Source organism: Anser brachyrhynchus (assembly GCF_964034855.1).
Source record: "Anser brachyrhynchus genome assembly, chromosome: 2".
Classification (NCBI taxonomy): domain Eukaryota; kingdom Metazoa; phylum Chordata; class Aves; order Anseriformes; family Anatidae; genus Anser; species Anser brachyrhynchus.
Window position 1 is genome coordinate 6,195,706 of NC_137695.1, and position 11,612 is coordinate 6,207,317.

The following is an 11,612-nucleotide window of genomic DNA, read 5'->3' on the forward strand; positions in this document are numbered from 1 at the left end:
GAACAGATATGAAATTTCAAGGGGAAGGGAAATATCACCACTTCTTAATAATTACCTAAACACAAGGCTCCATAGGCCTTGAAAATCAGCAGCACTGGATCATTGATTTGCTTCTTCAGTTCCAAGTCTGCAAATTGGCTCAGCTAGTGGAAATACATTTCTCGAGCATAGTAGATAATATATGCCTACAGGGAGGAACAGAACAGAAACACTTTCTCTTTTGAAATGTGTAAAGTGTGTGTTGGTAAAACACATTATCAGTGTAGTGATAGGAGAAGGGGTAATGGTTTTGAACTAGAAGTGGGGAGATTTAGATTTAATTAGATATAAGGAGGAAATTCTTTACTCAGAGGGCAGTGAGGCCCTGTCCCAGGCTGCCCAGAGGAGCTGTGGCTGCCCCATCCCTGGCAGTGCCCAAGGCCAGGCTGGATGGGGCTGGGGGCAGCCTGGGCTGCTGGGAGGGGTCCCTGCCCATGGCAGGGGGTGGCACTGGGTGATCCTTAAGGTCCCTTCCAACCCAAAACATTCTGTGGTCCTATGAAAAATAATGATGTCATTATTGACTGTAACATTTCTTCTCAGAAAGAGCAGTCAGACATTGGAACGGGTTGCCCAGGGAGGTGGTGGCGTCACCATTCTGGGGGTGTTCAAAGAGAGGTTGGTCCTGGTGCTTAGGGACATGGTTCAGTGGGTAACATTGGTGGTAGGGGGATGGTTGGACCAGATGATCTTGGAGGGCTTTTCCAACTTTAATGATTCTATGAACAGGAGCATCACTTCGAAAAAGCCGTCAGAATGAGAAGAACAGACAACTATATTTCTCGGAGATTTACGAGCGTACGTGAAGAAAAAGATAAATAAATGAATAAAAATCAAATCCACCCCTGCCTTCCCTCCCTCCCTCACGGGGCTCCTCCCTCAGCGGCGGGGAGCCCCAGCCCAGCCCCAGCCCAGCCCCGTCATGGCGCGGCCGCTGCCCGCCCCCAACAAAATGGCGGCCGGGCGGGAAGCGGCGGCGCTAGCGCAGCGCGGGGCGGTCCCGCCTCACACCGCCCGCCCGCCTCTCCCCACCGCCCACTCGCCGAGGCCTCCGCGGGGCCGGGCGATGCTCCCCGCCGCCAACTCTTGAGCCGCCGCCCGTCCTGGTGGGCATGGGGCTGGGCTCGAGCTCCGAGGTCCCCGACGGCGGCGCCGAGGGCTTCCACGTCCACGGGGTGAGGGGGCGGCGGCCGAGGGGATGAGGGGGGATGGCCGGGAGGGAGCGGCATGTCGGCGGCCGCCACGGCGGCAGGGGAGGAGCGGCGGCTGCCGGCAGGTCCTGGGGTCCCCCAGCCCGGCGGCTTCTACTGGGGAGCCCCAAAACTTTTTGACAGGCTCCGGGGCTCCTTCACCGGCAGCGTTACCTCGCTCCCCGCCGGGTTCCCTGCACCCGGGGCCGCTCCTCGCAGGCCGGACGTGTGGCGGCGGGTTTGCTGTAGCCTCTGCCGTGTTAACAGCTGTTTAATAAGACAAAATGAGCCGTCCTTGCCTTGAGCCGCTGCTGTTCTTCCCCAAACAGCAGCAGAAACGTGCTGCTTCCCACTCCATCAGCAGTTTGTGCTTCCCGGAGTTGCAAGATGTGTTCGGGGTACCGGTATGCTCCCTTCATCTGCTTTTGTCAGCCTCTTTCATTGGCTTAGCTCTGTCAGAAAAGACCATCGGTCACGAAATGTTCCCCCCATTTTTCTGTTAAGTACACGATACTGCTTAGTTGTCTGTTGACTGAGTGATGATTGTTGAATTTTGTGACCTATGGTGTGCAAGAGGCAGTCTGTTTTTTCTTTTTTTCCTTTTTCTTTCTCCTTTTTTTTTTTTTTGTTGTTTTGTTTTGGTTTGGTTTTCCTCCAGGGATTTCATGCAAATTTTGCCAGGGTGTCATTTAGTTTTCAAAAACACTGCAGGCTTTTTTGCAACTCCCAGCTCCATACGAGAATCTGCGTGGCTCTCAGACATCTGGACAGGTGTCGCGAGCTCTGTAATAACTTCCACGACTTCTTGTGTACATTTTAATCTTTGGCATTGTGGTATATGATAGTTTCATTGTAAAGCTTTTTGCATGTTATTTAGAATTGGAGTGCAGACAGAACTTTTTTTTTTTTTAACCTTGTAGCTTGGTTCAGTGTAATGTGGCAATTTGCTACTGATGCCCTTTATGGTTGTGGTGAGAGTTGATGCTTCCTTCACCCATTGTGGTTAACATCGCTTGTCTTGACTATTTGATAATAAAGCATGAATTTTCACTTTTAAAGTTTCTGCTGAAGTAACTATGCTAATACTTTTTTTTTTAACCCACATAGACAGCTATGCGAGCAATAGCCCCAATACAGATGCAGCTTTATCTATTTAATAGTGAAAAGGTTTACGATGTAGGACGAGACCAATTATAAAATGTAGCAGTTGTAACTTTGTAAATGAAACTTCTGAACTTCTTATTTTAGATGATGTGTGGGTTATAACTTAGCCACTGAAAGCACGGGATGGCTTTCAGGACTCAAATATATTGCAGGTTACGGGCTGTACTTCGGTGTTCACGAACAGTAAAGCAGCGTTAGGATGTTTGCAATGGTTCCCTTAGCATTAAGTTGCTTTGCTGCTATGCTTCTAAAAGATATACTCTGCGTATATCAAGTTCTGTTAGCCATGCATTTGTAGCATACTCTTCTAAGTGTTCCTATTCTAATGTGCTTGAAGTTGTGTTTATGAAAAAATAGTACTTTAACTGGGGGCTCTCCAAGAGCTCAGGCAATTAGTAGCATGGAAGAAAATCCCCAAGCAGCTCTTGGAAAACTGAGCCCTTCTCCAGAGTCTTCAGTAGTTAATAACTCCACGCTATGTGCTCTGAATCGCAATACTTGTTTCTTATGTGGGGTTCAAAACCTATATTTGGCAGCTTAATTCGGCCACCTGTTGTTCTTAGTTCTATAAAAAATAAATTCACAATCGTGGACTGCTTCCCAAGGTCTGTCACTTGGTATCTCTTTTCTGGTTCAATCAAAAGTAAATATTGAATCAAGTGTAAAGATTAACACTGTGTCACTTAGTGTAACCACAGATCCATGTATAGTAATAAAAAACTGTATGCTTTGCAGGTTCAGGAAAACTCCCCAGCTCAACAAGGAGGACTGGAACCTTTCTTTGATTTCATCATTGCAATAGGACACACTAGGCTTGTAAGTCTTTTCTCTTTTTTTTCTTTCCTATATAAAGCATGGCTATTGTAATTATGAAAGGTAGAAGCCAAAGCTGTCAGAACAGAGAACGCATGTTCTATTGGACATGGATATGGTATTAAAAAGATGAAGTAAAACTTGGTAGTGTTTAAAGTCTTTTCTCTGGCTGGATACAAATTTGACGAAAGAGTCTTATTTATGCCTTTAGTCACCTTAACTTCCTAACAGATTAACACTATATTTATGATATCACTCATTCATGCATATTTTCTGCCACAAGGTGATTATTGAACTAGTGAGTCAATGGTAAGAGCTTGTTTTGTTTAAGCAAACCTGTTTCAGGATTTGATAAAATATGAAAAAGAACCATTAACGAGAAGAAAACCGCCACGTGGCCTGTTAGCTTATACTTTAAGGCTGGTAACACAGTTCCGTATGGTGAGTTATCAAAGAGGAGTTGAGTAAACTTGAATGTATTGTTTTGGTTAATAAGGCTCACAGCTTTGGCTGTGAGCTACATGGAAGCTGAATTCAGTGTGTATTAGTGCAGGTATCTTTCTGGAAATGTTCAGTGTAATGGCAGATTTTGGTGGAAGATCAGTCAACCTGATGACATTACAGAATTGTAGTTTGCTAAGATGCTCCCAAAGAGTCTGTCCTTCCACAGCCAATGTGGAGTGATTTTTTTGAAGGGTTGGAGTAAGGGTATGGAGTAAGGACTGGGATCAGGCATGAAGTGTTGCTGTTTATTGTTTTGATTACGTAGTTAAGATTTAATATCCCTGTTACTCAGCAGCAGTTAGGAAGAAAAGGAAAGTGAGTGATGAAACTGAATAGCTGTAATTACTTACATAGAGGAACATGAGCTGACAGTACTGACATCTTTCTAATAATAGAAAATTGAACTGCTGGGTCTGATCGTAAAATGTAGAGTCTAATGACTGTTTTGGTTCTTAGTATTTAAATTCTGCCACAGGTGTGATGTCTGTGTTACGGGTGCAATTAGAAATGTTAAGCGTGTATCTCTCTCTGTGCTCTACAGAATAAAGAAAACAATATGTTGAAAGATCTGCTGAAGGCGAATGCTGAAAAAGCGGTGAAGCTGGAGGTGTATAATATCAAAACAATGAAAATAAGAGAGGTGGAGGTGATCCCCAGTAACATGTGGGGAGGACAAGGTCTTCTTGGAGCCAGCGTGAGGTTCTGCAGTTTCCAGGGAGCCAATGAACACGTGTGGCATGTTTTGGTGAGACGCAATTCTTTGCTTGTCCAACAAGTTGTCTAACAAGCTAAGAACAGAATGTAAATTGCCATTTGAAAACTTCCTGCAAGATACCAATATACTGTTGTTGTTGGGGACTGTTCTGCATGGAGGGTAAACATTGAAAAGGTTTCTTACTATTCAAACCTGAAACTTTTTTATATGTTTTTTCTGTCAGATGAAATGTGCCACTTAGTATCTGGAATAAGTGGTAGTTCATGCTCTGAGATGTTCTGGGAACGTTTTCATAAGGATCTATGGATAAAGCATGAGAATTTCACCTGCATCTTCATGCTAAGTACAGTGAACTCAGTTGGTGGCTTGTTAGCGCTCATACAACTTCGTTTCTTAGTATTTAAGAGTAGTTTGAGTACAGAATTGCAATGCTGAAATCACAAGAAGTGAACACGGTCTTGAAATCTTGTCTGAGCCATTTGAACAGGGACACGTTGGTAACTGTTAGTACTGCTATGAAGAAAATTAACTACATTCCAATCAGACCACATTGACTGTATGATGGGGAGAAGGCTGTTTTGTGTCTTATGTTTAAGAATCAGTGGCAAAAGCAAAAAAGGATTTTGGTTCAATTGGTGTCTCTGTTAATTCAACTTCATCAAAGTAATATTCATATATAAAAAGCACCCAAAGAAAACCACTTTAAATTAAATGGTAGAGATGGAAGTGTAGAACAGCTTAGGTAAGACCGACCCCTTTTGTTGTTTCTGGTTGTTTAAAAAAAAAAAAAGCATCTTAACATCTTTGAAGTATTTCATTTTGAATTGTTGGTATCTTGGTCTTTTTTTTTATTCAGCATATCCTACAAAACCTATATGTAAACTATTCAAGGATTTTTTTTTTTTGTCCCATAAACAAAATGCTCTTTTCTTCTGTTGTTCTTGGAGTTAGCTTTCCATTTTGATCTTTGGGTAACTTATTCTGCTGTGAGCACAGATGACGTGTCATTCTTTCACAGGATGTTGAACCTGCATCTCCTGCAGCTGTAGCTGGATTGCAGCCATACACTGACTACATTGTTGGATCTGATCAGATTCTACAGGAGGTAGGGTGCATGTTCCCTCAAGCAGTGATTGTTTTTGTGCCTGCCATGTTTATGTTGTAGGGTTTCTCTTATATCTGTAACTGCTTGCACATCAAATGTATGGGAGATAGTACTGGGGGATTTCGTGAGGCTGATGTTTACGAGAGATGATTAAAGGCTGAGGTACCTTCTTTTTTAAAAAAAATAAAATAAAATCTGACTATTACAAAATGGTGCCCCTAAAGATCAAACAACACTAGTGAATTTTAGTCTGTCTTTTGGGTTTTTACTATCTCATGCTGAAGTAAATGCCTGAAATGCTCATTTGCTTCCAGCTCATCTTACACATTTGAGTTTAATAACTACTATTACTTTTTTTCTTAGTCAGAGGACTTCTTCTCACTGATTGAATCTCATGAGGGAAAGCCGCTGAAGCTGATGGTTTATAACACTGAAGCAGACTCCATTCGAGAGGTAGTTGTGACTCCCAATGGAGCTTGGGGTGGAGAAGGAAGGTACTGATCTCCAGACTGTCACTGGCTGATGACAGGTTATACACTCGCTTTAATTGAGCTCCTGTTAAAAATATTGATTACAGCTTGTTGTTTTCAACTAAAGCCTTATTTCCTTACATTTGTCACAGAAAAATGATCATTCTTCCATTTAAAAAAAAAAAAAAGAGAGAGAACTAATAATTAGGCATGTTCTGGATCTAGCCCTGTTTGAGTTGACATTGATGACAAAACCTGCGTTCACTTCCCTGATAGCAGATTTACTAACTGCATTCTCACAGTCAAGCATTCAGTAAATCAAGAACAAAATCCAAATCAGGTCAGATTATATATTTTGTAAAGATATAGAAAATAGTTAATCAAAAGCTGAGCTACGTATCTGTTAAATATCAGTTGCAGAGCATTCCTTGTGTACTGTAAGTAACTGAAATGATTTTTGCAGGTAGGTATTTCTTGCTCTAGTTTAAGGTCTCAAACTCTTTTTGCTTTAGAGTCAGAATTCAAAACACTTCCTAGCTTTGTTAAGCTTTTCTCAAGTCTTGTTTTACTTTTCTTGCACAGTTTAGGATGTGGAATTGGTTATGGCTATTTGCACAGAATTCCAACACAGTCTTTATCGAAGAAAAAGCCAGAAAGCAAACCACCTTCACCCTTACCAGAAGCTGGAACTCCTGCACCATCTACTAATGGTTACACAGAGGTATGTAAGAAATAAGATCGTATCTATGGCATGTCCTCTGGAATTTCAAAGACTTCAGCTTGTTTTAAGATTCATAACACAGTGTATTTGAGTACAGCGTACAGTTTTGCTTGAATGAAATGAACTTAGGTGAAGGGAAGTAAGAACTGATGATGCCAAGCAGGTGACAGGAAGGACAGCATGAAAGAGAAATTCCCTTTGCTGAGCTTTACCCTTTATTTCCTCAAAATTCCCTCTGGTTTTCCCTCCATATTCTTTATTGTAGTTGGGTATTTGGATGCAATTACAGATATTCCAGTTAGTTTTTCATCGGCATTGGCTGAAATTTTTGACAGATACATGCTGTTTTGACAACATGCATAGCAACACCCGTGTCAATCAGTGAGAACCATAGTAGAATGCCCTTCTCAGTAGGAAATAAAATACACCTTCAAGAATTAAGTATCAACCATTCTTCTAAGAACACACTGTCTTTGAAGGGTACATTGGAACCGGTCCTAAACAGCGGTGTGATGATAGGGTTCAGCATCAACTTCTCTGAATTGATGTACTTGGAGACAGAGGCAGAACGCTGTCATAGGAAGGTTGATTTCAGGTGAAACTTGCAGCATAAAAAGACGCTTTTCCTTTTTACTGTGTCATTCCAGACTCCATTGTTGGCACCTACTTCTCAAAGTGACAACTCTGAAATAGTTATGAACGTGGATCATTCCACAGGCCAAGAAATGAGTGGGTATTCGCCAGAAAGCTCACTTTCTCCTCCTCCCCCTCTCCAGAGAGTTATGGATCCAGGTATGTTTTCCTGTGTGCTTTTTCCAGCATGCCTCGCCCCTTCCCCTGGTCCTCTGCAATTCTTTAGATGGCATTTAAGTAAACTAAAAGGTCTTAAAGAAGTTTGAGACTTAAATGCAGAACTATGAGCACTGGTGTTTTCCTTAAAGTTTTTTGACTTCATGGGGTTTCAGAGTTGCAGAATTTTGATACTGTGAGCTTTTACCAAGGTTAAGATTCTGTAAAAGTTGTTCCACTGACTTGATAGGTTAAATTTATTAGTGTTTATCTAATAAATAATATGGAGTTAAATGATTTCAATCTGCACGTAACATATCTTCTTGAATCTGGAATTTTGTGTTAATCTGAAACAGTACTGGAACACTTCACTTTTTCAGGATTTCTAGACATGTCTGGTATTTCACTTCCTGAACTCCCTGACTTAACGAAAGTGTCCAACATGTCTTCATCTGCCTCCTTCACCATGCCAACAGTAGACACATTAGTAGGCACTGAAAAGTTCATGTCAAACAGTGAACCTTCTGCTTATTTTGGTAAGTGTATTCAGGACTTCCAGGCCTCTGACCTCATCTCTAGAACGGCAGCAACTCATGCCTGATCAACTGTATTATGATTATAGGAATTCAGATGTTTTTAAGAAAAATGAGAAAGGAGATTTGGCTAAAATGAGATTAATATAGCAGCAGAAATCAGATATAGAAATGGGCAAAAAGTAACAGGCTTCTTTTTTTTTTTTTATAAAGTTGTAGAACATCTCTCATTAATTTTAAAGCGTTGATGATCCAAATTAACCTGATCTTAAAAGTAGGTATTTCTAAATTCTGTGTAAGTAAGTCTTTATACCACAGGCTTCTACTCACAATTCTAAAAATGAAAAAAAAAAAAAAAGGCAGTCTTAATAATGACTTCTCTATCTAAAACAAAACAATTTCATGTTATGGATGCTCTTCCATGCATAAGCATGCTATAGACCAGATGGCTAAGTATCTCTTAAAACTTACCACATCATCAGATTTTCTGGATTTTTGCAGAACTGAGTAAAAACAGGTCATGTATTTGGCAGCTGTGAATCTGTATCACATTCCTGTAACAGGTATCTAACTCAAGGTGATGATACATGGTAACCAGAGGCATTGTTTGTTAGCTGGACAGGTTTGAGCGTTTGCTTGTTTTTGTTTAACTATTTTTTCATTTTCCAGAGAATGCCACAACTCTGAACCCTGAAGATTTAACGATGTATTCTGAAGCCTCTGCCAAGCAGCCTGAGTTGGACCACCTACTGCCTACAGCTTCCTCTTTGCCTTCTTTTACTCTTCCTAATGAAATTTCTTCAAAAACAACACTAGGAACTGATTCCAAGAACGAAGAAACAGTACTCTTAAACAGTTTTGAGAGCTCGTTATCCACTACTCTGACGAAACCTGATGATGAAGAAGCATGTGAACAGAAAGAGGAGGAAGCTGCACAAGATCACGAGTGAAATGGATGCTTCTTCTGTTTACAGATGGCCATATGCTGTAATTCTACAGCTTGGAATATTTTTCTGATCTTGAAAGAATTACACCTGTTCTATTTTGTTAGTGTAGACAATAGTATAAAAACCAGAAAAGCATATTTAGATGGAATACATATTCTATTGTCTTCTCTAATCATTGTTTAATAGATTGATTTGTGTTCCAACTTTTTTGAATGCTGTCCAAAATCACTAAATGAAAGGCAAAACTAGGGCAGAAACTATTTGGAGACCAGAGTCTTCAATGGAGTTGAGTGTGTCTTGGTTTCTGCAGTGACAAAGGAATAGCTTTTCTTCTGCTTTTCTATTTAACTAGTTACTATTTTCATACAAATCATTAAGACACTGGAATAGAACACGGTGCAGCAACACTAATCTTTTTTGTAGCTTTATTTTGTTTAAACTTGCTTTTGAATAGCTCCTGAATGAGTGTTACATGGTGAATAGTAAATATGAAATGAATAATGAAAAACATGAGGGTGTTTTTATGCACCTCAGGGCCGTGATTTGTCATGGAGTTTGAAATCTGGAGTGAAGGTATTCCTAATCAGTAGTCAGTGCTGCTAATGTGATGAAAATCCTCAGTAAATTAAGGGAATCGGGTACATAATCTATGAACTACTGTACATGTAGCTGGCAGGCCAGTGTCAAATTTCCTTCCTCCCCTTCTCGTGGTGTGGTTCTACGCTGCGCCCTACAGAGATCAGGATGCAAAATGACTGACTTGGTTGGAATCGAGTAACCATGCAGGATGGGGAGTTGCAGTCACACGGCGTTGCTTGCAACAGCTCAGCTTCAACAGAATGGTGTAGATGAAGTAGCAACACAAGAGGGGTCTCAGATGAGTACAACATTGGGTAAACTTTGTCCTTTATATTCTGTAATCTTTGTGTTAGTCTTAAATACTGTTTTGCCATAAACTAGGTCAGGATGGTCAAAACATCCTCCTCTTCCTGCTTAAAAGAAAAATACTAAGCCCTAGGTACAGATGGTAGAATTAAAGGATTTGAAATTTAGTCTGCGTAGTCTGGGAAGGAGGTTCATTATTTACATACTGCTAAAAATGAAATTTATTTTCTTCCCCTAGTTGACTGATAGAAGAGCAAACAGCCAAACACTAAAAATAAAGTAATTTAAGTGGTTGGTACGTTTCTGAGACACCCAGGCCATCTATTGAGTTTGTGTTGTTGTTGTTGTTTGTTTAGGGCTGGTTCTACTGGTACACCTTTATCAACCCTGTTTACTGTGTTTAAGCTTGCAGCAGTACACTTAAGTGATGCTGTACCGTAAGCACCCTTCCGAAATTTCAGAGCAGGAAATGTCAAAATTAATTTCAAATGTCACAGGAATAAACAGTTTAATGCTTCAGCAGTCTTTGTCCAGCTTGCTTCATGTTAATTGGATCTGGGGAGGTGGTTTATGTTTTTGAAGACTTGATTCGTTTTTCATAATGTTTAAAGGGCAATTGTCTAATATGCCAGGTTAGGAAATCCCACTGAGTGTTAACCTCTAGCAGTAGTGTGTTACATTCTTGTAACAGAGAGCACTTAAATGACAGAGCTAAACTAGGTGAAGCAGAATCTCAAATCCAATTCCTTGTCCCTTTATAAACTCTGGAGAGCACCTGTTGAGTATTTTGCATCTCTTTGTTGAAATAGAAACGAAGTATTCTTTTACTTGTGGGTGCAGAAATAAAAAAGCTCACGGATTTTTTAATTTCAGAATATAAGCTTAAAAAAAAACAAACTCTGGAAACTCCTGCAAGGGGCTGGTGCCAAATCTCGTACTACAAGGGACAGGATCCACTTGTCCCAGAGCCACAGGCCTGCTGCCTTTCCTTCCTGCTGCAAGCACAGCCGCCCCACCTGACACAGATAACATGCCACAGAGTGAGCTGGAGCATTTGCAGGTACCTCACTGCTCCTGCCTTAAGGAAGGGAGTATCAGGGGAAGTCCAATACCAGGTACTACTGCTATAAGAAAGGTACCTCACAAAGCCTGCGAAGAGAGGCCAGTTGCAAAAAAAAAAAGTAAATATTTAATCCAGGTTTGGAACAAGGAGAATGGAAGACAAAGTGTTAACAGGGCTTGAGTGGTTCACTTTGATTGTAAGTTTTTTTTTAAAATAACATAAATCAGGTGCTGTCCCAAACAACTACTGCTTCCAGTACATATAACGGCTGTATAGTTGGGGGCATCTGTTAAACCTGACAGTAGCAGTTCTTTTGCAGAGACAGGAAGGATTAGCTCAGCAGTGCCATGTGGAGGGCAAAACAGACAAAGGGGGGTTATTAGCTTAATGTACCTTCTATGAATTTTAGAGCTTGGCTGCAGCACAGCTGGGGCTTGGCATTGCCCAGTGGCTCAGCATGACCAGACAACAGGATAAGCTTCCAGACCTGATTTGCTCCCTAAATAGTCAAGCCTGAAGCCGTTAAATCTAAAGAGGCCACCAGGAGCTCAAGTGTTAGAGCAGGGATTAGGTAAAGCTTGTTTCTATCTTCACTGAGCAACCCGAGGGAGCTAGAGCACCTGAATGTGGTCAAGCTGCTGATGGGTGCTCCAAGAAGCCATGGGCCCTCCTTC

The 11,612-nt window shown here is 41.2% G+C and overlaps 1 protein-coding gene across 3 annotated transcripts; it reads left to right on the plus strand.

Annotated features, from left to right (window-relative positions):
- The first annotated feature begins 963 nt into the window (after positions 1-963).
- On the plus strand, positions 964-10,394 carry GORASP1 (golgi reassembly stacking protein 1). 3 transcript variants are annotated; one of them, XM_080579080.1, is made up of 9 exons: positions 964-1,214; positions 3,129-3,209; positions 4,252-4,455; positions 5,444-5,530; positions 5,894-6,024; positions 6,583-6,721; positions 7,369-7,513; positions 7,891-8,046; positions 8,713-10,394. In XM_080579080.1, exons 1-9 carry the CDS (start codon positions 1,152-1,154, stop codon positions 8,991-8,993), a joined length of 1,287 nt encoding a protein of 428 aa, XP_080435206.1. In that variant the 5' UTR covers positions 964-1,151; the 3' UTR covers positions 8,994-10,394. The 3 variants fall into 3 exon arrangements, with proteins under 3 accessions (XP_080435206.1, XP_080435205.1, XP_080435207.1); XM_080579079.1 differs by lacking the exon at positions 964-1,214 and adding an exon at positions 1,247-1,633; XM_080579081.1 differs by lacking the exons at positions 964-1,214; positions 7,891-8,046 and adding an exon at positions 1,247-1,633.
- Positions 10,395-11,612: the final 1,218 nt, after the last annotated feature.

What these genes read in the sequence shown, in the direction of transcription:
- GORASP1 (XM_080579079.1), top strand. Translation starts at nt 1,514, where the DNA reads ATGAGCCGTCCTTGCCTTGAGCCGCTGCTGTTCTTCCCCAAACAGCAG. An exon ending in GCTTGGGGTGGAGAAGGAAG is followed by an intron (nt 6,025 to 6,582) that starts GTACTGATCTCC and finishes TTTCTTGCACAG; the next exon opens with TTTAGGATGTGGAATTGGTT. An exon ending in CCAGAGAGTTATGGATCCAG is followed by an intron (nt 7,514 to 7,890) that starts GTATGTTTTCCT and finishes TCACTTTTTCAG; the next exon opens with GATTTCTAGACATGTCTGGT.